Source organism: Misgurnus anguillicaudatus, chromosome 9 (genome assembly GCF_027580225.2).
Source record: "Misgurnus anguillicaudatus chromosome 9, ASM2758022v2, whole genome shotgun sequence".
In the NCBI taxonomy this organism is placed as follows: Eukaryota; Metazoa; Chordata; class Actinopteri; order Cypriniformes; family Cobitidae; genus Misgurnus; species Misgurnus anguillicaudatus.
In genome coordinates, this window is record NC_073345.2 from 27865622 (window position 1) to 27892017 (window position 26396).

Genomic DNA, 26396 nt, shown 5'->3' on the forward strand with positions numbered 1-26396 from the left:
TTTGTATTTTAAGTATGTAGCTGTTAGGTTTGTGAAACTGTGCTTTTCTAAAACACTGGATTGTGTGATAGTCTCGTTGGATCTGATCATTATCACCCTTTTGCTTGTTTGGTTTGTTGCTTTTGTTGTTTTCGCCATCTGCATTTGACATAAAGTCACTTCACCAGGTTCTCCGCTCCTCCCTCACGTTCGTCCCAATTAGCTCAACTTGGCATCTTTTTCATAACACATAATTTTATGGAGTTCTGTGTTCCTCTGCCCTTTTCTTGCTCGTCCCCCTAAATTACACCGAGATGATGAACCGCCTCTGATGCTCAAGGCTTCCTGAGATTTAGAACTTTGTCCTGGATGAAGGACAGGTTAGGAGAGACATTCATATGCAGAACAGGTAACATCGAAACCTCAACGTACTTTACAGCGGCTGGTGCACATTATCAATCTATTTGTGCAAGCTGCCCTGCAAGAATTTCATTTGCCACTCGTTTATTTGCCTTCCTCAACAATTACGCCACCGGAACGGGATTTGATTTCAAGTAATGTTCCAAGGGCACATCGTTACTTTGGTGCACTCGATTGTAAGGGAGTTAAGACTGAGAGCTGTCAGGTAAAAGCTTTTGTTGCTTTCAATCTAAGAGAGGGTTTGGAGAGGGTAAGTCATCATAGCAACATATAATCAAAGCGCTCTTGCGTTTTGACAACACTCTTTAAAAAAGGTTTTTAAAAGGTTCTTTGTTGGGCCATATGGTGCCATAAAGAACCTTTAACGTTATTTGTGGTGGACTTTACAAAGGAAAGAATGTTTTTATAAGAACCATTGACTGAAAAGTTATTTGGGGAACCAAAAATGCTTTAAATGTGGAAGAACCCTTTATAGCACCTTTATTTTTAAAAGTGTAGAATATTTCAGCACCATGGACAGCGGCGTACTGTCGTTCACGCAGCCACACACAAGCCACGAACGCCAGTGCTTATTTTTAGCAGCAGGCCTGCTGTGGAAGAAAATAACATTTGAATTCATTATTTATTTCCTGAAAGAAAAAAAACTACATGATTGTCATTTGATTTTATGACTCATTCTGATATCCCCACCGCTGAGATCAAATTTTAGGATGAAGATTCGAGACCACTCCTTACATTGGAGCATTATGTTTCCCTCTCCAGATTCATTCGAGCTGCGTAAAAGCGCGCACCCGACGACCTACGGGTCACCCTCTGTAGACCAATCGGTCCGTAAATTACCCGTTAATTGCATATGATTGTTATTATCACGCCGATGGACGTGCTCATCAGAAGCATTTCATTTGGGGCGGCTTGTGGCGCATTGAAAACGCCGAAAGATGGGCGAACGGAAAGACCATCGGGAACAATAATGGCTACATAACTTATATAATCGTTGCGAAACTACGCACAGAACATAATTACGATGATTTGTGCTAACACATTTCGCCCTTGTATTAAAAATATGGCTCAAGGCGAGCCAGGCGCGATCTCGAGCTGCGTGGCCCCAAGGGTATGCTTGCAGAACCGAGCACGGTGCCCTGCCAAAGAAAGCGAACTGACTCAGCTGGGTTGGGTTATACTGACAGTCCGAAATGACATTAACGGGCCATTACAGCCTGTGCGAGCGGCAGGTGAGAGGGCCACGGAGTGTATCTCGTTTCCTTTTTAATAGTGCGTTGGACTCGGTCCAACGTTTTAAAACGGTATCGTTAAGGCCGAGAATATTATACTCTTGTTTTAATATTTAGACAATTGACCTTTGGTAAAGTAAATTAAACAATGCAAGTAGATGCAAAAGCTGCTGAGCTCCAAATGGTTAAAGGCATTGTTAATAGATGTTGCATGATGCAACTAGTTGTATTTATAATTTTACATCTTATAAAGGGATTAACTGGTGGGTCACGATCTAAAAACAAGTCGCTCGTCTGTTATAATGAGGTGGTGGACATTAGGGTAAATGTTAATTGCAACAATATAATCGTGGATAATATTTTATAAACTTCTCATGTTTTCCTATAGCTCACATTGCGTTAGGACAGGATATACTTTTATTGTCCCTAAGGAAATTTTTATTGGACATAAGTAGGCTAAATACATAATACATGCATACAGTACATACACAGGTTGTCACCACACCCAATACCTTCATTACATACACATACTGCTATCAACCAACTTATTCCACGCTGTATGTCGTACAACACACCTATGATCATCATAATGATAAAATTTCAAAAGAAAAAATATAAAATATAGGCCTACACTGTCAAGAAGACATGGTCATAAATGGCCTCAAGCTCGCACTGGGACAAGACCCTTTAAAAAGGTCCTAATATGTCCCATTTAGGTACAGATTTGGTACCAATATGTATTTGTACGCACTCTTTGGTGTATGTGCCAGTCTGAGGTACTAAAATGAATTATTTAGGTGCAAATGTATACTGTTTTAAAGGGTACCGCCCCAGTGACAGTTAGGACCATTTTTGACCATTCTCCGAGCCTGAATGTACTGTAAGTCACTTTGGATAAAAGCGTCTGCAAAATGCGTAAATGTAAATCAAGGGCCATACGTCCAATGAAGTTATTTTGTCACGTGGTATTATCTAACCAAATTAGACAGATGCCGGCATGGACAGGTGCCTAACGATGTTTCTCGTCTTCTAAATCATGAGAAAACCTATACTTAGTACGACCTGTTAAATACAGGTTACGTATTGTATTGTGTTGGAGATTATTTTGTAAACTACATTTAAACAAAGAACTCATCTAAAGTGGCTTGTCGAAACGTTCCTCCATTTTACCTTGCCCTACCTACCTGCCGTTGTGAACACATGCAAGCCTGTTCTTCTCCGTGGGCCTCGTGCTCAGCGGGAACTCTGAGGCAGTCTACAATTTGCCATCATTATGAGCAGGTGCTGTGGGCTCGACAGTGGTGTGTCATTGTCAGCATGAAAAGCGCTGTGGTTGTGTGCTCTCGTGTGGAAATTGGAGGCTCGCATGCAACGTTTGCACTGTTGCGTACGCGCTCCGACTGTCAACAGCGGTTCATATCGCGGATAAGTGTGGCGTTTCAGAGGCGTTCAGGGCTCGGGTTAGATGTTTGGAGGCGTTACTCAAATCTCCAAGCAAGTCTTCATTACATCTGGAAGGTTGTTGTTCCTGATCAGAAAGAACATCGGCTCTCCGTAGAGTTCTTTCTTGATGAGTTTATGTTATTAAATTGGAGAGACGCGTTATGTCTTTGTCTGGCTAGGAGGCAAGAGAGTTCATTGTTGAAGCAAGCGATTAAATGCTCTGTAATAACCTAGTCGTTTGCAACAACATTTTTGTCTGATGAAATTCGAAGACACTATAAAAATCACGCCTAAGTAAAAAGAAATGACTAAATAATTTCTTTAGGATGTCTTATATCGGTGTCCTCTTTTTTATATCCAACTGTTATTCTGTATGATGCATTTTGATTGTATCTTTAATTCCCTTCATTCCTGAACACACACATACACACGTCGTGTGTCGTCCGTGTGGCTGCAGGGCAAAGATTTGATTCACCAGTACACACCGCGCGGAGGAGCTCACAGCCCTCTTTCTCAAACACGGTTCGTCTATTTGTGGAAAATCACTGTCGCTTTTAAACCAAAATAATAAATATTCTCTATTGCCAGAATTGATTTGTGTTGCATCGAATGACTTAAATCATTTATCCCATACATACGGCTGCATTCGCCCGTGGGTTTTCTTAACGGTTCAGCACCGGCGGTGTGGACAGCTCCGTCCACCCCGCCGCGCGCATCAGTTCAGGGGAAAGCGTTTTTTGTAAATCCTCTTACGAGAAATTGACATAAGGAAACGTTAACCATAAATGCTTAGACAGACCAATACATTGAGTGATTATTACGCGTTCACACCAAATGTTTGTTTTTGTAAAAAAAGATTAAATGTTACTACAGTCTGCACACGCATTCACCGAAGAGTCATTCACAAGGCAACGTACAAAGAGGCGTGCAAATTGTGATATTTTCTTTATTTATAGTCCCTCTCTTTCGGCGGAACATACCATGTTACTGTATAGCGATGAGAGGGGGAGAGAGCGCGTCGGGTGTCACAAACAGCGAGATCATGCGAGCTGCTTTCTTCCTCTACCACCCCATTGCGCGGAGCGCGCTTGAGCCAGCCCTGTCTGTTTAAACCGGGAGGACACCCATACCGACTTCTCAATGCAAAAAACAAAAGTGTAGCTAGAAGCAGGGGCGAGGGGAACCGGAGGTGTGAGTAGAAAGCGAATGCTCTCGGTCCGTCTCTCCATTTTATTACATGAATGAATGAATTATTGAATAGTAGGGCACACGTAGAGGGAAACGCGCCTCCGCCTGGACGACCAAACGCCGACGCCTTTGATATTTGACTTCTGTTCAATGGTACGCGTTTGTATCCGTGCATTTTGGGCTCGGTTGAAACGACAGTGAGGATCTGTGTCACGTCTCATCCCCGTCATCTAAAACACTTGTAAGTGAGAAGATTTTGCGCGAACCGCTGCTGCTGTCTGAAACTCCTCGCCGTGAAGATGGCAACTTTAACGAACGGACAGGTGGACGGCACCATGCACGGCGTAGCGGCCAGTACGAACGGGCTCGTGAACGGAATAAGCCACAGTCACAGTCCCGCGAGCTGCGCCACTATTCCCATGAAGGACCACGATGCCATCAAACTGTTCATCGGACAGATACCACGCAACCTGGACGAGAAGGACCTCCGGCCGCTCTTCGAGGAATTTGGCAAGATCTACGAGCTCACCGTGCTGAAAGACCGTTTCACTGGCATGCACAAAGGTACGAGCAGTTTGAAGCCCTTTCCCGCTCGTGTCCTGTCACGCCGTCGGTGTTATGTCTTTATTTGCTTTTACCTCAGTTTCCATCACGGCGTCGTGGAAAACGGAACAACAGGCTTGGATCTACAAAGCATTTAATCTATATAACATAAGAAAATGTCTTTCGAAATGATTTCTTTAAAGGTTACTCTCATACAAAAGTTGGGTATTATTGATTTAAAATTGTTGCATTTGGAAACGACAGGATAGATAGATAGATAGATAGATAGATAGATAGATAGATAGATAGATAGATAGATAGATAGATAGATAGATAGATAGATAGATAGACTTGCCGAATTTTCCAAGGGACGTTTTGTTCCAAACAAGTTCTCTTTGGTTTGGTTCTATAGCTTCATCACTTTGTTAGTCATTGTACCCAAAATTTTCCATTGAGGTTTGTTCGTGGATAGTATTCTGCATGTGCAAGCGTGTGTAAACATTTTTCTCCCTTATTACTTTCCTCTCCAATTTACATTTGCCTCCTTGTACGTTTATCTTATACGTAATTGCAATGCACACATACTCCTCACACACTATCTGAGGCAAGTTTATCAAACATCACGTTATTTTGAGCCAAATGTGTTATCCTCCAAGAGCCAAGGTACATGGCATCCATCAAGACAAAGATATATGACAAATTACGAAAATTATAACCATAGAATCTATACCGAAGAGGTGTGAAGTCTTAATTGGAGTTGTTTGGCCGTGATTCATAATAAAATATTCAGCTTCGTAATAAAATATTAATTGAAGATGACAGTTCACACAATAGGATTTTGATGTGCCGTGTTCAACCAGTAACAGCAGCTGAACTATAATTACCTCCTGCTTATCTTCTCCTTGCCAGTTGGTGTCATACGCAGCTACTGGCGTCTCCGGTTAGGTTCGGCCACAACTGTGCCTTGTTTGTGCACTCGCTCACTCCTGCGGTGTGGTAATTACTGCTGAAGCTGTGTACCTGCGGTGTATTCGGATCAATTCCTGAAACCGGGAGAAAGGGGTCCAAAGGGGGTCTCCCTAGGTAGATCTTCCCTGGGGCGTCATTATTTCACAGGCTTTGTTTAATTGATCCCCGACCCGGAGGACATTGCTTGACTTTTGGGTCGCGTCGGTGCCTAATTTACCCATCTATCTCCGGGAGTCAAGGGAAGGCAGCCCCAGGGATGAGGTCCCTCCGTTGTAGTAAACAAAGCTGTCCTCCGTATGTGCCTGGCAAAAATGTGGCTTTGAGAAGTGGGTCTGGGGAGGGTAGGAGGTTATCTTTTATTAATAGCACCGCTGGAGTACTCCCCATTCGGTGGTTAATCATGTTGCTTGTGAACTATGGGGAGTCGTGCTGGCTGACTCTAGGAACTGTCTCCTTTTTGCAATATATATGGTTTCTTGTACCCATCCCCCAGTAGTTTACAGCAAGGCCACCGGTATGGCCCGGTTGGCTCCGTGTTACTAAGCTTAGGTACCGGTTTACTCCCTCTCCATAACCCTCGTTCCAGTCTCATAAACACTGGCGTCAGTGTCTCTCAAAATCCATTTCCCTTTGGCAGCAATTCTGTCCTCTTCATGCCCTGTAGATAGCTGAGGCCTGTCGGCTCCGAAGCTCTCATTGGTTAAGCTGACCTTGATACTTCCAAACCCAGTGATTTAATTTTATTGCAAGGGTCAAACCAGCATAAATGTTCTCTAAAGTGATCATCAGCATTATGAGAAGTTCTCCATCTTAGCTTCATCCTTCTCCACCTCCACCCACTTTTCCCCCTCGCACGTTATCACCTCCTCCAGCCTGCTGCGTCTCTCCGTCTTCTCCCCGCTCCCAATCACGCGATCCCTCTTTCAGTTCACAGGCTGGAAGGGGTTTTGTCATCCATTTATTCACTCGCTTACCCACCCACACGCACACGAAAACACATACGCACACGTCTTTGTAGATTCAACATTACGGCGTGCTGAGCTGAGGTCCTGAGAGCGGGTCTTTGGCTCACCGCTCGCTGCTGTAAACAGTCTTGGGATAATGGAAATGGCACAACCTCAAGACAAACGCGCAAAAAGAAATGCTAAATGAAAAATCGTGTGGGCGATCGTTCGGATTGCAGTGTTGACATGACAGGCTGAGATAAAAGTTTGCCATGCTGGTGTAAATCACATCTAAACAGTAAATCATAAAATTTTACGAACGTTGTTAGTGGTGCGGTTTCAGTTTTGCCTTATTTTCAGCAGATTCTAAATATATTTTTGGTCACTGTCCCTTGTCTCTAAATCTACACAATGTGTGGCACATCATTTGGATGTGATGCCACCTAAACTTTGCGAAGTCTCTCTGACATGAATGTCTCCTTCTTAGCTTAATCTTTTATACCTTTTCTCTGTTTATCTAGTGTTGTTTTGTTTTCTTTATTTATTATTGTTATTATTATTATTATTATCAGTGGCAGCTCGTGACTGCTCATCCGAGGGGCGCTAATTCAAAATAAGTGTTCGGAGTGCCATGTGTGTTGCTTGCGTTTTCAAAATATATGTTTGTTGCGTCATGTGAACCATGTGCATCACGTGTTTTGTCAAAATAAGTGCCTGGTGCGTTTATTATAAAAGAGAAGCTCATGTTCACAAAATACACACAAGACACTCCCTTAACAGTAAACTCTGATTACGCATGAGATTATGCGAGTATCTGACAAACGCAAGTGTCTCTTTTATCATAAACCCTTTAGACGTGTCTGCAGCAGGCACTTATTTTGACAAGACACGTGATGCACACAGGATCTCTTGATATGCACATATTTTGAAATTACAAACCACACACGACGGGCTACATACACGTGACGAACTTCGCATCGAGCGCCCTCGAAAAAAGAAGTCACCGGCCACCACTGATTATTATTATTATTATTATTTATTAATGTATTGCTATTATTGGAAATCATTTATTATTACTAATAAATTCTGTCAACAAAATTGTACACCAAAAGGGACAATCTTTGAGAAGCATAAGCGTTTGAAGCTGTGATAAGTGTAGGTGGTGAGGGAACGCATTTGATGCCATAAAGAAACATGTAGGAGGCGACGCTTTACGTTTTCGCACCGAATTCATGCCGTCTATTTTCGATGATCATTATTCTCATGCTTTACTTCTCATTTTTTAAAGTATGCAGATGTGCTGCACGAGCACGCATTTGACACGCTGCATCTCGAGCATCGGCGTTGTCTGGATAGGGCACAATGTGTTTTACGTGTGAACTCTAATGAGACACTGAGCAGGAGGAGCTCCATTCATCCTTATGTCTGAGGCAGAGTAATGATTCTGTACATCAGTTATCTAGTCTTTAGACTCCTGTCTCTCGGGAGAAGGGCAGAAAGTGAAAAAGAGGAGAATTGTACAAGACCGGCTAAAGGACGGAGATAGGGAAAATGATAGATAGATAGAAAAAGGGAACAGTAGGGAGAGAGCAAGAGAAAGAGAGCAAAACGTTGAACGGGATTATTTTTTAAAAGGCGGATGAAGACGGATGAAACTAGACAAAAAGAAAGTTTAGCACAGAAATAGTACTCTGTTTTAAATTGAATAATAGAAGGAGACATAAAGAAAGCGAGAGAGAGTTGAATGGGGGAAAGTGAAGACTGGGGCCGGCTTGAGCTTGGGGGCTTTCTTGAGTACTCCGTTCTCCGGTACTTTCATTTGGTTGCTCTGCGTGACTCAGCACAGCTAATAGAGGCCATTTGTACTGGTCACCAGCAGCTGCAGGAAACATATGAGGATCGTAACGTCTTCTGCTCGCACGTCTTATAGCGTAGGGGAGATCGCAGCTATGCTATAAACAGCTATGTGTCCCTGTACTGCCAGAGTATTGTAAACTCTCCTGTTTAAGGAATTGTTTGTTTATAAGTTTTCATTTGTAAACCTTAGTTAATGCTTAGTTAATCAGTTAGTTGATACGAATACAATTGTTAATTGTTTTCACAGAAATTATTATTCTTTCTTAACCTAACCCCTAAGACCTGGGGCCTCATTTATAAAACTGTGCGTAGGATCCTTACTAAAAGTCTACGTACGCACAAAAATGGCATACGCTAAAAAATATTATGACTTATAAAACAAAGCAATGTTCCCTTTATAAGTCACAGATCACCTGCAGGTGTGCGTACATGAATCATCCTCAGATTCAACCCGGCAAACCCATTTTCCCATCAAGTTTGTTTTTTATAGATCCCAACATTTGCGTGGAAAATAGGGCTCAAAAGCCCTGTTTTGTGCGTACACACGGTTTGCGCATGGTTTGTCTTTCTTTCAGATTTCTACCAGTTATTTTGGGGTTACGAAGAACCAATAAATATAATAACCAAATCTTTTTCTTTGAACATGAAGCAGTGTAAATGTCCATGTTTGTGTACAACAGCTTCCAGTTACACAGAATTAAGTATTGTGGTGCAAACTTGTATGTGGACATCCAGGTCTTAGGAGGTTAAAGGGACAGTTCACCCAAAAATGAAAAAAATTGTCATTATTTACTCACTCTTATGTTGTTACAAACCTGTATCCATTTCTTTATTCTGATGAACACAACGGAATATATTTTGAGAAATATTTGTAACCAAACCGCTCGTGGACCCCATTTACTTCCATAGTATTATTTTTTCTACATTGAAAGTGAATGGGGTCCACGAACGGTTTGGTTACAAACATTTCTGAAATATCTTCCTTTGTGTTCATCAGAACAAAGAAATGTATGCGGGTTTGTAACAACATGAAGGTAAGTAAATGATGACAGAATTTTCATTTTTGGGTGAACTATCCCTTTTATGTTATTTAGCACATATAATGCTTATTAGAAATCATTTACAATAAGGTTGTATTTTTAACATAAGTAAATGCATTTGGTAACATGAATTCTAACAATGACTAATACAGTTTTTCAGCATTCCAATATAATTGTTCGTGTTAGTCTATTGTGCATTAAAGGAATAGTCCATTTTCTTAAAAGACAAATCCAGATAATTTACTCACCACCATGTCATCCAAAATGTTGATGTCTTTCTTTGTTCAGTCGAGAAGAAATTATGTTTTTTGAGGAAAACATTGCAGGATTTTTCTCATTTTAATGGATTTTAATAGACACCAGCAATTAACACTTAACATGTAGCAGTTTTTTTCAGCGGAGTTTCAAAGGACTATAAACGATCCTAAATGAGGCATAAGTGTCTTATCTAGCAAAACGATTGTCATTTTTGACCAAAAAAATAACAAATATACACTTTTAAAGCACAACTTCTCGTTGAATCTAGATCTGGTCGTGATGCGCCAGGTGACCCCACGCAATACGTCATGACGTCAAGAGGTCACAGAAGACGAACGCGAAACTCCGCCCCAGTGTTTACAAGTGTGTTGAAAGAGGACCGTTCCTACATTGTTGTATGTCAACTGATACTAATTAATGTCTTTGTGTCAGTTTATCGTTTACAATGGTCCACAAATTTGCATTTTATATATGTAACACGTGACCTCCCTACTTCACTACGCATTTACGTTAGGTCGCGCTGGACCTGACCTAGACGTAAAGTTGTGGTTTAAAAGAGCATTTTTTTTTTATTTTTCTTGTCAAAAATGACAATCGTTTTGCTTGATAAGACCCTTATGCCTCGTTTGGGATCGTTTATAGTCCTTTGAAACTCCGTTGAAAAAAACTGTTACGTGTTAAGTGTTAATTGTTGGTGTCTATTAAAGTCCATTAAAATGAGAAAAATCCTGCAATGTTTTCCTCAAATAACATAATTTCTTTCCGACTGAACGAAGAAAGACATCAACATTTTGGATGACATGGTGGTGAGTAAATTATCTGGATTTTTCTTTTAAGAAAATGGAATATTCCTTTAACTATTGTTAACAGTTACAACTTTTAATTTAAAAAATGTATTAGCAAATGCTTAATAAAACTTCAATAAATGCTTTAGAAGTATTGCTCAGTTAGCTAATACATTAACTAATTTTGAGGATCGTACCCCTTAAAATTCCAGTGTACCATGGGAGGGACACTGCATTATTTGACAGAAAACTAGATAAAAATACAACAACTCAAAAACAAAAAGCTAAACATGTCACTTTGTAAAGCTGAATTACTTGTGATTCGTATAATGTAAACCATTTTTTTTTGTTTAGCCTTTTTCAGGAATTTTAAGGAGTTCATGTTTGTTATTAATGTTAATTCATTGTTCACTAACCACAGCTATTTTTACAGGTGCAATGTTTGATTAAAAAAATCATTAGTCAATGTTGAATCTAACATTCAAAGTTAATAAATCATTTAGAAGTGTAATTCATTATTAGTTCATGTTAACTATTTAGTTAACAAACAGTACCTTATTGTAAATTGTAACCAATATTACAGTGAAGTGCATTGATAACTAAAATGACTAATAATATCAATGTTAGATTCAGCACTTTTGTTAACAAATACAACCTTATTGTAAAGAATGTTGAATCTAACATTCAGAGTTAATAAATCATTTAGAAGTGTAATTCATTATTAGTTCATGTTAACTATTTAGTTAACAAACAGTACCTTATTGTAAATTGTAACCAATATTACAGTGAAGTGCATTGATAACTAAAATGACTAATAATATCAATGTTAGATTCAGCACTTTTGTTAACAAATACAACCTTATTGTAAAGAATGTTGAATCTAACATTCAAAGTTAATAAATCATTTAGAAGTGTAATTCATTATTAGTTCATGTTAACTATTTAGTTAACAAACAGTACCTTAATTGTAACCAATATTACAGTGAAGTGCATTGATAACTAAAATGACTAATAATATGGTTGTCCTAGATGTAGGTTTTGAATCTACAAACACACACTCCTTAAAAATATAACATTGTGAACGTTTCGCTTAAGGTTATGCGTTATCGAGAGACCATATTAGCAGGACAAATTCTGTTGGTTAAACCTGAGTTTCTGGGCAGGATTTTTCTGAAAGACAATTGGTTGTCCTTGCCAGAGAAAGCTGGGTTTTTCCTCCTGCGGCTTGGTGTTAATTCAGCTCGCGTCCTGGACTTGCCATTGCATCGCTGTTGCATCATCTGCACACACAGCGTTTCACTTTTTTTCTCCCCACCTCGTTTGGATCCGCAGATGTTCCGAGCCTCAGCCCATCCCAAAATCCTCTCAAACCTCTAGTCTCCAATCGCTCATCCCCGCAGAGAAACAACCAGTTACATATTCGACTGCAATGTTTTTCTTTTTTTTTGCGACGATACCGCATAAACAGTTCGACTTGTATATGAGCGTGTCGAAGTGTCACGGTGGTGGCTCGTCATAAGGTTGCCCTTTCTCGATACGCAGCACTGCATCAGAATATAAGTAGCACTAACATGTAAATATGCAGCCGTAAGGGCAGGCCCATTTTTCAGCCGGGCGGTCGAGAGGGTGGTAGCACTGTCTTTGTTCAGTATTATTTGAGGCGCTTGCCACAGAGGTCGGCCATCAGGAGGAGAGATAGTTACTCAAGGTGAGCAATGACTTACGGACCGGAGGAGAGGTGAGGATAGGGAGGGGAAAGGTAACGGGAAGAAATGCGAAATGCGTCCTGGCTGCAGGTTCAGAATTGTAAAGCATAGAGGAGCTGTCTGCTAGTCTTAACCTTTTCGTGGTCCCTGTTAACAAATGTGTGCTATCGTTCTTTAAAGCCTCAAAGTGGCTTTTTTATAGTCATGGCCGTGTTGTGACAGCCCATTTAAACTGGAAGTAATAATGTCTGATGGAGGTGATTTACTTAAAGTATTCAAATACGCTAGATTTAAAAAAATATATATTCTCCTGCAAGATTTATGTTCGACGTAATGGCCTTGTTGTGTTTTCATATATTTAAATAGTAGGTTTTGCAGAGCAAGCCAGGGCTAAACGAGTTCAGCCTTAAAAGTTTTATAAGGGTTAGCTGTAATTTCATATAAACTGCGCCGATGAAAAGCTCGAGGCCACACCTCCTATGCAGCACACGATTTTTATCTCACCCTGCCTGTGAATCACGGTTTTCCCTTGCAATGTTGTGACAACAACTCTACCGAAAATAATAGTTTCTGTTTTCAAACTAGTTGCATCATCTAAGCATTATTGTGGTGTGTGTTAAATATTTAAGGGGTTTAGGAGCGGTTTGTGCACTGTTTAGGCGAGCGCAAAGAAAAAGGTGTCATACTGCCCACCATACAATGGAAAAACAGAGCTGTCAGTCAAAACCCTTTAGTTTTGGCTGGTGAAGCTCCTTTTCCCTTAACAGCAGACTTTCCTGTATGTTTTGTTTCATTATTGTGTTCTGTCTGTGTTTTAACCCTTTTAACGTGTGGACAAATGTATTATTTTTTCGATGTTATAATCAGGTGGTTAAGATTTGGCTGGTTAAAGCAATACTGCGGCCAAATATCAAAATTACCCAATGATGTACTTACCCTCAAGCAATCCGAGATACATCATCTTTCAGACTAACACATTTGGAGTTATTTTTTATTTTTATATAGTTTTATGTTTTTTTCTTTTCCAAGCTTATAATAGGAGAAAACAGAGATCAGGGAATAACTTACTTTGAAGCACAAAAGGTGCATCCATCCTTCACAGAAGGATTAATAAGGGGTTAATAAAGGCCTTTTGTGGTTAATCCATGCTGGGTGATTCTCACGAAATCCAGACTTGGAAGGTGTCCAGCATCAGATTTTTTTTAAAAAGAAGACAACTGAAGACAATTTTTTTGCACATATAAGATTAAGGTCTGAACTTACTATATTCATTATTTTTAAAATAGGATTTAAAAATATTTCCTATAGAATTATTTAAATTTTTTAGGTTATCATTATCAAAAATTATCATTACCGCAACATGATATTACATTAAATATATGCATTTACAAACTCATGTTTCGGTAATGAGAACTAAAAAGTTGTCTAGGTTCTACGACAAACAAAATTTCAACTTTTATCTGGAGAGAAAAAATAAGAACTGCTTACTTGGTACACATCTTGAGTGTCACAGTCAATTATGTCCCTTCCAACATTTTTTTTTTTTTTTAAATGTTAGTTCCTTGAGGGCTTAAACAATGATTGAAAATTGTTGCGTAGGATGAGAACATTTTTCTTGGACACATTTATATTCCTTTTTATTGTCTCTACATTTACCAATGATCACCAAATACCACATGTTTCTTTACTGTAAATGTTTATAGTATAACATGCACTGAAGCTTTTTATTCTTTCTTTTTTTATGATACATTTTCCATGTCAAAGTACCCAAATCCAGTCATGGACACATTGTGGTAATGAAAAAATTCCCCTTAAATGTGAAATCATAGTACATGAAGAGATGTTTGTAACTGTATGCTTCTTATTTTTATACTCTTACTTTGCATTTACTTTTTTTATCAAAATGTTTCATGACACGTCATTAGTCTAATTTCGCGAGAATCACCCTGCTATATTGTAAGCAAAAAAAAACTATAATAATATAATATAACTAATACAAACTATAATAACTACGGTAACAACGGCATCTTGGGCAACGAGCTCTTAATACACTAAAACTCTCACTTGTGTCTAAGATGGCGTCATTACCGTAAGCTAGTTTTATAGTTCATAAAGTTTGAAATATGGATATTTTTCTTACACAATCGCATCGATTACTTGCAAAAGATTTTTATTAACCCAATGGAGCCGTGTGGATTACCTCTGTGAAGGATAAATGCACTTTTTTGGGGTTTAAAGGCAGAAGTTGCTTATAAGTTGCCTATATAAAGCTTGAAAGAGCAAGTACATTTACTAAAATAACTCCAAATGTGTTCGCCTGAAAGATGATAGATATATATATGTGTCGAATTGCTTGAGGGTGAGTAAATCATGGGGTAATTTTGATATTTGGCTGGAGTATCTCTTTAACATCTCTAAATGGAGTTACGACAACATCTGGCAGCATAATAATATTTTTAAAATGCAACATATAAATATTTTAGTATATTATAGTAGATGATGTACTTCTGCTTGTTTGATTCGTCTTTTTTAAAGGCACTTAAAAGCATTAGATTAAAAAGATAGACTTATAGGTCTTCCTTGTTTATTACTTTTACTCATAACCCATTCACTAGCAAGTTAGTCATTGGTGTGTTTGGGACTGTGCATGTTTTTATCTGTCATCATCAGCTGCAAGTTTTAAGGATTTGAACAATAATGGCAGCATGCCGGTCCAGGGGTGCATGCGCTCCGAGTGACTGGCATTAAAATGAATGAGAAAGCTGGCTGATATCTCCGGGTATCACAGACCATCTTTATCGTAACATCCTCTTTATGCAATAATCTATTTAGACCCATGATTTCTTCATGCTCTGTCAATATAATACAAATAAACCACCACACCCAACCACATTGTCATTGTAATTTAACTTTTAATGATTTTTTTCTTCATTATATCGAATGCGATCGCAGAATCTACACAGCATCCATCTTATCTGTTAAAAATACACTTTTGTGCGAGCCATTTAGATTATTTTATATTTAAGAGCTTAGATGCAAAACCCGCTAAGTTATGCGTCTGACATGTTTTTTTTTGTAAATGAGCATTTTTTATCAGACTCTTAATGGATTCTGCCAACAAACCAGTACTTCTGAATGGCATGAGGCCGGGATAAAGCTAATTTTAAGGGAAAGTATATGATGTTGAAAGTTTTACGCATCACGTGAACCATTCAATTTTTTACCTATTTGTTAGTCTAATGATGCTGTATTCAAACTCTATTAATTAGCCGAGCGAGCGCGGAGAGTAAGGCGAGGTAGAGAGCTAAAAGGAGACAAAAGCCTAGGTAATAGCTTAGATCATTTTCATTGTATGGACCGATTTAAGCCCGCAACATTTTAATTACTTTTTGGTGTAGACGAGTACAAAGACAAAAATGTGAGCAAAACTGTTTAGAAAGGAATAAAAGCGGGCCGTGTACTATTAATCTGGGGTTTAATTGGGATTTTAGGGGTGGGGCTGTAAGATCTCTCTAAGTTGTATGCATGCATATAAGAAATTAAAGGCATACAGGTATGCAAGCAAACAACCTCCTTCTCACAAATGCGAGCTGCATCGTGTTTATTTTTATGAACCCACTAAAACTACAGTTGTCGTTGGATATATTTTAAATAATAGGGGTGCATTTGTTTGTGTTTTATTTAGTGAATTTACTAGAATTGAAAGCATTCAGATGAGCTATAATGTTACACTATAGCAGTGGCGGCTCGTGACTGCTCATCCGAGGGGCGCAAATTCAAAATAAGTGTTTGGAGTGTCATGTGTGTTGCTTGTGTTTTCAAATATGTGTTTGTTGCGTCATGTGAACCATGTGCATCACGTGTTTTGTCAAAAACCGTTTATGAAAAAAGAGACGCTCACATTCACAAAATACACGCAAGACACTTTAACAGTAAACTTTGATTACGCATGAGATTATGCGAGTATCTGGCAAACGCGAGCGTCTCTTTTATCGTAAACCCTTTGGACGCGTCTGCAGCAGGCACTTGTTTTGACAAGACACGTGATGCACATGGGATCGCTCGATGCGCAGAATATATATTTTGAAATTACAAACAACAAACATGACGCATCAAGCGGCCTCGAAAAAAGTAGTCACCGGCCGCCACTGCATTATAGGACAGTTTTACTCCTTGCGGATGCCTGTGCCACCATTACAAAATTAATTTCAAGAAAAAAGTTTCTTGGTATTTTTGTCGTGTTTTCAGTAAAAATATCTAAAAATTCTTAAATTAAGATGCTTTTTCTTGATGAGCAAAACGACCCAAGAAAATAAGTCTAGTTTTTAGACCAAAAATATCAAATTTAAGTGATTTTGTGCATAAAACAAGCAAATTCATGAAAAATTCAAGACAAATTAGCTTTTTTTGCTTGTTTTTTGCACAAAATTACTTAAGTTTTATATTTTTGGTCTAAAAACTAGACTGATTTTCTTGGGTCGTTTTGCTCATCAAGAAAAAGCATCTTAATTTTATGAATTTTTAGATATTTTTACTGAAAAGACAAAAATACTAAGAACATTTTTTCTTGAAAATCATTTTTTGCAGTGTACAGGTCCATCCTAATACTTAAAATGTACATTAAAATGTATAATATAGAGATTCTGAAAGATTGTAAAAAAAATTAACTGGGAATCATTATTTTATTTTTTTTAATCGAAGCCCTGCTGTGTATTTTTACTTTGCATTTATTTATTTTTCAGCAAGCTAACATTTTATTTCACCTTATTTGTAATAGTGTCCGTAATGGACAGAATGTATGTAAACCAGGTTGTTAGGCTAGCTGTTGTTTGTTTAGCTATACTGATAATCATTATATTATATTATACACACAAACAGATGTTATGCTTACGTAGTACAGTAATATTTGAGTTTCCATGCATGTGATGCTGGTAGCAGCCGTGTTGAAAATCCTGTACTACAGTACATTAAATAAATCCATGTTTCATGGGCCACATTCAGTTACAGATTACATTATTCCTCTGCCACAACCAACATTTCTATAAAAAATACAACCATGTACAGTATATTTACAGTAAGTGTGTGAGTGTGGCGGCGGCTTAAACATGCTCGCATTTCATTTCCCCCCATCTTATTATGCACGACTGAACCAACATTTGTTTTGAAAATATTAAATTGAAATTTCAATTGAATAGCTATATTAAGTGCAATTCATCTTTTTTATGAATAGCGAAGAAGCAATAGTGCGCTAAGAACTGCTGTTTGAGCTACATGTCAGAGAAGCCATCCATCTGTATTTTTATTATTCGGAAGACTAACCGGTACAGCTGTACGGACGCCGCTTTAATACAAGACGTTCTCATACCTATGCTAATGCACCATATTGTGCAGAGCTGTATTGAGTTTTATCATGCAGGGTTTGATGTAAGATAGTGGATGCGTGGAGGCTAGTCATTTCCATAGAAGCGGGCAGGAGGGCATTGTGGGATACGTGAGTTTGGGCGGGTAGGATACACTTCATCTACACTCCGAAGAGCGGTCGGAGCAGATCGAGATGGAGATATGATATCAGCCGACTCCAGAGCGTGAAGATTGCGATGTTTATGCATGCGGCATACATACAGTACTTGCATAGGTGCAGCATTGAAAGTGAGCTGAAAGCATAAGTAAATGGGAAATGAATGTATATGTAGTAGTTTGGAGGTAATACATTCACAGTAGAGTAAATCAAGATCTCACATGTAGGGTGGATTTGACGATGCTCACGTATCCTAAGAAAAACGCGTAATGATTATGAAACGGCCCCCATTAAACCATTATGAGATTATAATTAGCTTGACGTCTACTGAAACAGTCTATTTGTTATTCATGGGGGACTACGATTTTTTATTGAGGCGTTGTTAACAAATAAATCCTCATTAGTGATTTTTCCCACTCGGTGTTATTGCATATAAATAGGATTTTAATACAAGGATATTTATCGGACTGAAATGTGTTCAGGTTAAAGATCACATCAAGAACCTTTTCTTTGCAGCTTGGAGCCATAGGACTTTGCCTCAAGGCATTATGGGTCGCCTGCAGACCGGGTCGGCTTTAATGGTACAAAAACAAATTGTGCTTGTCTTTTCGTACTTGGAGGACGGTACATAATGTTATGCGGTTCAGGGTCAGGTCAAAACCTCCATTAAACCGCAGCTAGATTTCAATGTATGAAAATGATATTTACAGTAACTCATAATTAACAAGACCTAATTTCACTTTCACTTCTTGTGGGTGAGTTATTGCAGGTGAACTCTCAGCTATTGCAGGCCTAGGTTTGTTTAAAAAAGCGAGGAATATATGAATAAGTTATATTTTCTTTCTTTTGAGTGAAAGTTAGACTAGAGAACGCTCCTGGGACTAAACTCAAGGATCTTTGGTCTGGAAGTCTGGAAGTCTGAAAGTTGCGGGACGGATTTAAGGCTCCATGCAGACTTAAAGTGTGGACGGCTCATTCTGTCAGATAGGAAAAATGTATTTCATTTCCGAAATGGGCATTAAACCTGCACTGAAAATGATAGCATGAAAAGCCTGGATGCTTTTAAGGCCCCCATGTCAAAATATGTGCGACATAACGTTTTCTCATGAATTTTAATATGTTTGGATTTAGTGGGAGGACCTTAATTTGCAAGAAAGCACAGGGGAGTGTGATAAAGACAGACGGGGGTTGTGTATGTGTGTGTGTGTGTTTATGGATGAAGTAAAAGGGAAAGGCAAAACGGTGAACAGGGAAGTCCCTGAGATAGATCTCACCCTCGCCGCAGATTGATGGCTCTTGGCTGGGTTCCACACCGGGCTGTGACCCCTCTGTCCTTTGCAGTAATTTATAGGTGACGTTTTTAAAGATTTAAGCACTATTTTGTGGCCATCATGGCCTTGGACAGAGAACGACCTTCTGATGGTCTGAGTCAGTCCAAAATCGGCCCACCTGCAGTCATGCAGATCTGATGGACGATGCGGTGCCTACTGTAAATGCAAGTGGGTGTTGTTGCGCTCACTCGCTGTGACTACTCTCACGGGCCGGTCTGATTAATTAAAAGGCTGTTTGTTTTAAAGATGTGGATTTATTTAAAGTAGACACTGTGTGTGTATGACATTCAAGCGGGTTTTACAGCAGGTTCATGGCTGTGAGATGTGAAACAGAGGAAGTCAGGGGTGAGGGATGATAGGGGACCAGACAACCCGCACAGCTTTGGGATGTGCATCCAATGGACCCAGCTGGGTCTGGTGTTGGCCGAGGCATACGAGAGGCTCTCGTGTCTGCAATGGTGGGTCACAAATGGGCATAGGGGTTGTGGGGCTTCTCTAGCACATCATCACTCATTTGCAATTTAATAGCACCGGAGATCACCTCTGCCTTAGCCCATTCCCAGCATGGCAAAGCTTATTAGCAGAGGTTTTAAATCACAGTATCAAATCTTATATGAATCCAGTAGAAACATCTGTATCTAGTCTTACCTATGTGAAATGCTTGGTCAGTGTGGGACCACTAGGGCGGCGCAAGAGCTTGTGCAGTCTTTGTTCTGTTACTGTGCGTTCACACAGCCACCGGCAAGAGCGTCAAAGTGGCTTAAAGTCATTCATTTTCAATTATATCTGACTGCGAACAGTGGCGCAGTACATTTTAGATGGTGTGAGTGTCGAGGAGAGTTGGAATCAGGGGTGTGTTTCCCAAAAGCATTGTTAGCCAACTATTGTCGTAAGTTTGGTCGTTACTGACAAAATTCAACGATTTGGTGTTTCCCGAAACCATAGTTCAAACAAACATTCGCAAGCTGCATCGCAAACTTGTGTGGTTTGAACGACAGCTCTTCGCCTGTCATTAGAAGCATAGTTCCTTGTTATTATAATATGTAGACTTACGTTGATCAGGCTTTTGAACAAAGTAAGCAAAAAACATGTAGTAGATTCTATATCCATCATTCTAAATGTATAAAAATGTTATTTTACGTCTTTAAGTTTGTAAACAGAATTAAAGCGCTGCATTTGAAAACTGCGCATGTGCGCAGTCTTACGAGCTTTAAGACCCTGGGGAATCCCTGGGAGGAGTTACGTAAGAGGGAACTTGCGCATTAATTAAATATCTTTAAAAAAAACAACAGAAAACTAAATCACAATAACAAAATTTGTCATCCGGTGCTAAATGTGTTATTTACAGCAGTAATCTGACATTAAATCGATTTGAACAGATTAATTAGTACTCCACCTTACACGTGACATCACCAACTATGTTGTTAAACTAAACATGGTTCAAACGACGAATGTGCGACAAAGTTACTTTGTTTTCGAGAAACAGTCTTGACAAGGTACTTAGTTTCTCCAACTATGATTAATAGTGATTCAGCAGCAAGTTACGTTGTTGTTCGGGAAACGCACCCGTGCTCAACTTTATGGTAATGAGCTATGATGCGGTTCAGTGTCGACCAATCGGAGGACGGAAACATTCAGCGGTAACCATTCGAGAGGCGAAAAAGTTTGACGGTAACCAGCCGGAAGTCGGAAAACCAATAGAAGTCCTCCGCTTCAGAGTATTCCAGAGAATGCATTCGAGCGTAAGAACGTTCACTACTTTCTGTAGCATCATTGGCAGGGCAGACAGATTGTTTTTTTTACGCTCTCACCGGCGGCGGTGTGATCGCACAGTTAGGGCATCATGGCAATCCGTAGTACTCAGTACTCAACTTTTAACAATAAACCCCTTAACTCATTCCCCGCCAGGCATTTTTTGAAAAGTTGCCCGCCAGCATTTTCACAAAATTTTCTTCTAAAAATATATAAACATACAAATATATCAAATGAAAGAACAGACCCTCTGCTTTCAAACAAACAATAAACAAACAAACAAAAAGGGAAAAACTTGTTTCATCCTATCTATATTTTTTCTCTGCTTATAAACTCTTAGATATGGGTATTTTTCTTTAAAAATATTTTTTTTAGCAAAAAGCTGAAATAATTGCATTTTTAGATAGATAGATAGATAGTTTATTGTCCTGTGAACAGGAGATTTGTTTTCACAAACTGTCATACAGCATATTGTGAAGGAATTTTGTTAGAGATCAGATTCAGAACGATTATCAAAACATACACAGAGTTTAAAATTATTAAATAACATTTTGGCTTAAGAGTTAACCTGCTTAAAATAAAATGTCTAGTTTTGTCAGTAACCCTTTAACTTTCCCTAAAGTTGGACTTCAAAAGCATGACAACTACTAGAAAAGCCAGTTTGGAGGCAACCACTATTTTTGCATGCGGCACAAAAAAGTCTCACCTTGGTGAAATTGCTATCCACATGATCCATTCATTTTTCCTTTGTTGCTTTTCTCAGACGGTGTCTTCCAAGAACCTGAATGTAAATTTAATTGTATGCGCTGTGTTTCTGTTTTCCCTGCAGATCTCAAGTTGATTCAGACACATTTAGGCCTGTCTGGAGATAGCAGGCTACATTATTGTTCCCCACGGAGCATTATGGCTTTGTAATGATGTCTTAGGCTTTGATAACGTCAAAACTAAACTCAGCTACTTAAAATATGCTGCTTTTAGTAGGCCAATTTCAAGACATTCTTGTCTATGAAAACCACTCTCTGATAATGATGGGTCACAGTGGTCGTCTAGTCATACAACAATTCAATTAGTGAGGTTGACTGGTTAATCTAGATGAGTTTTTTTGGTATGTTTATGTATATTTTAACTGCAGGGTTGTGATTTGCTTGGTGATAGTATGGTGTGCTTTATCTGTTAGATGGTTTGCATGATATAACCTATGTTTGGATGTTGCATCTCATCACATTTTGTTTTACCGTAGCATGCAAAACAAAACTTGGTTCTTCTATGGCATCATGTGTATGCACATTTCATTGCAGGCACCCAGTACCTTGCATTCCCTGCCCAAGAGCATTAAATTTCCCAAAAAGTATTTCTGTTTGAAATCGACACTCTGCAGTCCCGCTTATTCAAGGAGAGGAAGATACTGTTGAAAGATCCGGGAGCTGGTTTGCCAAACAGATAAATATTACGAGTTATAAGGATTGTGGCAATATTTTCAAGCGTCGGTCTCCTCACTCAGAGCAGCTTAGCTGTCCTCCTTTAAAAAGAGTGAGGAGCATGGGTATCAGCATAAAGCAGCCGCAAGGGCCTTCACAGCATTTGTATGTGTGTGCGCCCGAGTTTAGGAGAGCAGCCATAATGCTCTGCATCCTACAGAGAGTCAGGCTGACTTCCCGTCTGGGGCCGCGTTCATCTCTCCCGCCTCCGACGCGCACATTGGAAACGATCGCACGTGTGCGTTTGATAAAGCGTTGTCTGTTTACAAATCCTATTATGTGCGTTTTTCGTGTCCTTGGAGTTGATTGCCGGTCCATGTTAGCTTTAGTAAACGTCTTAATTGCGTTAAATGGGTAGAAAAGCTGGCAGATTAGAGACCATTAATGAGCGTTGTGCGAGCAGGCGTATTCCCGGGATGGCACTTTTGTTGGCTTGGCAAGAAAGAAGGGAGAGAGTACGCCTGCTTCACCTTGAAACTCGAAAACACTGGAGAAACAGGTCATTGTGTCTCTGCTGAAAAGAGGTACACATCGCTCTCTCTCTCTCTCTCTCTTTCACTCGCTCGCTCTCTATGCCCTTTGCAATCTCTCTCGGTCTTCCCATCTGAACAGCAGATAAGCTCACAGAGGGAAACTTTAAAAGACTCTCCATTTGTGTATAAATAGCTTAGGATGAATTATTGAGGGAACTGGGGTTACTAATAATCCCTCAGGACCCATTCGACAATGACACAGGGAAAACAATTACGCAGGGGTTTTCTTGAGAAAGACTGGATGGAGGGATTGAGGGGTGGGTTTTACGAGGGGGTGCTATAGAAACCCCTTACAGGCTTCCCGTCTTGGCGAATAAAACCAATTAAGTCGGTGGAATCAATGAGCCTATGAGTGGTCCCGGAAAGCAGAGCGTAATGATTCATGTCCTCCGTTCAGAACGTCCGTCTCTTTTGTCCACGCGGTCGGGAGGACGGCAGGACATTGACGGAACGAGACAAGGGGACAGCGGGGGAATATTAAGGAGCTGTTTGTGAGTGCCGGTGTCAGCGCAAGGACGGCACCGATAGGGCGAGAGGTGCAGACAGACGTTGCGGACAACCGGTCGCACACTCAGACGTTCGTTATGAACTTGTGTTTGGACAGGGGGCGGATCTTGGATCATCATCCTATTTATCCGCCGCTTTTATTTCTTGATTTCTGTCAACACTGATTGGTCACTGGATGGCATTACTGTCGCTGAATGACTTATTGTTATTGGTTGGCATTGCAACATGTTGTAAAGTAGCTTTTAAAAATCTCATCACAAATATTTTTTTTACTGATGTTAACAATTGGTCATCTGGAATGGACAGCGTTTAATAATAAAATGCAGCGGTGCATAATAAATCATATCATGAACAAGGTACAGTACTATCATCATGCATAATTTATGTTATGTTATGTGGGAGTCTGGTTTCCGTCAAGGTTTTCCATCAATTCACCTTAAAGGAACACACCAACTTTTTGGGATTTTAGCTTATTCGCCGTATCCCTAGAGTTAGATAAGTCCATACACTCTTAGAACGGATGTGTTAAAAACAACACATTAGTGTTGATTCTGGGACAACACATTAAATGCGTTGTCCCAGAATCCACCCATCTATGTGTTATTAATGAAACAACACATTTTGTGTTACTTTTAACACAACTTGTGTTATATTTTAGCACAAAATCAACACAAAACGACACATAATGTGTTACAAGCTTAATGCACAAAGATGTGTAAATCCTTTCTAAGACTGTAGTACAAACCTTTATCATCTCTGTGAGTGACGTAACTCTGTCTGACGCACCCACCATTAGCCTAGCTTAGCACAAAGACTGGAAGTAAATAGCTCCAGCTAGCATACTGCTCCCATTAAGTGACAAAATAACGACTATATTTTATATATTGTGATTTGTATAGTCACATCGTGTATTAATAACAAGGTCATATGAGAAAGACATCTTTTAAACGTATACATACTGGGAACTATATTCTCAGAAAGCGAAGCACTGCTACTTGGACGAAGTGATTAACACCATGGGGCTTCTCGGGTGTTGCGAGCAGATGTTGGCGTTATTTTGTCACTTATTGAGAGCAGTATGCTAGCTGGAGCCATTTACTTCAAGTCTTTGTGCTAAGCTAGGCTAGCGGTGAGTACGTCAGGCAGAGTTACGAGATGCATGGAGATAAAAAGCGTGTTTATAAACGGGCAGTTCTGGTTCTACATTCTGATTGGTTGAAACGCGTTCTAAGCCGTGATAAAATACCCCTGGTAAACCCACGGTTCAGACCGCATTACATAAGTATCACTGCGCAACTGTTGCTGCATACTGATTTATGAAAATAAACACCACAGTCTTTAATCATATTTTTAATTTGTCTACAATTGCACAATTATGGCGATATCCAGATAAATGTCAATAAATATTGTTTAGTCATCTAATCAATAATTAGAAATCATTCCTTAAGGAGTTTCTACCTCAAATTCATATTTCCGCTATCCACTGGGTGGCGATCTTACCCAACTTAAACACTGCCGCATTCACTCAACACTAAAAACACAGTGTTTTGACCAGGCTCTGAATCTGATCTCTTACAAAAGTTATTCATTTGATATATTTTATGTTTATTTAAAGAAGATAATTTTTCTGTAAGGCATTAAACTAAAACTGGGTGGCAACTTAAAAAAAAAAACCGCTGACGGGGAAAGACTTAAAGTTAAGCATGCTTCCACGCATATTTGATTATCACTTCAACAGTTGGACGATATAAATGTTAATGTATAAATTAGATGAATGTTGATTTATAAAATAAACACCACCGAAAATCATATTTTCATTGTGTCTTTGCTGCGTCTGTCTTGGTTGGGAATTGCACTCTGGTGCAGCCACAACTACTTTGTTTGGCGGAAGAGTAATATTTGTACTAATATAATTACAACTTATTTGTGTTTTATTTGATGAAATCTCGTTAACGTTATGCATATGAAGTAACCGTTTTATAAAAGCAATACGCCCCGCAAAGCAGTGATGTTACAGTGCATTTTATAACAGCTAAGGGGGTTTTAGGCAACACCCCTTAGCTGTTATAAAATGCACTGGTAACCCACTGCTTCTTGGGGCTTATTGCTTTAGTATGCATTTATCTAACTCTGGGGGATACGGTGAATAAGCTAAAATTCGACATGTTCCTTCAACATCTCTGAGGTTTTTGTTGCATTTGGCCTACCCACTGCAAGCATCTTTTGGAAAGCTGCTTTGAAACAGTATGTATTGTGAAAAGCACTATACAAATAAAATAGACCTGACTTGACAAGCTGTCGGTATTATAACACGCTTCCGCACATCTTCCATTGTTACCCTAAATAAATGGATCTTAAATTGATTTTTTTTTTTGCTGACCTCACCAGTGGGCTTTTTTTCTCAGAATGTACCAAATTGTTGATCTGGCATCTACTAATATTCCTCCTGTCTGACTGATGGATTTGTTGTGTTTTTGTAACCGTTTTAGAGTCACAGCTTTCAAATGCAAAAACTCCAGACCTTTATTATCCTTCATTTATGAGGAAATTGTTTAACAAATAGACAATACCTGTCCAGAAAATAGCTTTTAAGTCAACATTTCCTTCACTTTGGGCCTCTTTAAAAAGGGTGAGTTACATATTAAATGGATGTGAACATCCATTAAGTAAAGCTGACAGTGTGCGCTTTAAGCCAATGTTCATGACTGTAACTGGAATACATTTTGGTAAACAGCTAAAATAACACAAAACGTGCCTCTGTTTCAATATTTATGGAGGTGACTGTACCTGTAAAGGTACAAAATGGAATCTTAGGGTACCACCCCAACAACAATGAAAATGTACAGTTTTGTATTCATAGAGCGTAACTGGAAAGAAAATTTGTGTGTGGTACTGTTAACATGTTTAACATCA

General features: G+C 39.2%; 1 protein-coding gene across 5 annotated transcripts in view; it reads left to right on the top strand.

Moving 5' to 3' along the window:
* Positions 1-4066: 4066 nt before the first annotated feature.
* celf4 (CUGBP, Elav-like family member 4) overlaps positions 4067-26396 on the top strand; it is a 128063-nt gene continuing 105733 nt past the window's right edge. For 2 of the 5 annotated variants that reach the window (XM_055179727.2, XM_055179726.2), the window contains exon 1: positions 4068-4826. In XM_055179727.2, the coding sequence (XP_055035702.1) occupies positions 4562-4826 (265 nt within the window). In that variant the 5' untranslated portion in view covers positions 4068-4561. Of the gene's footprint in view, positions 4827-26396 lie in introns of all 5 variants that reach the window. The other 3 variants (XM_055179724.2, XM_055179725.2, XM_055179728.2) reach the window with 2 other exon arrangements.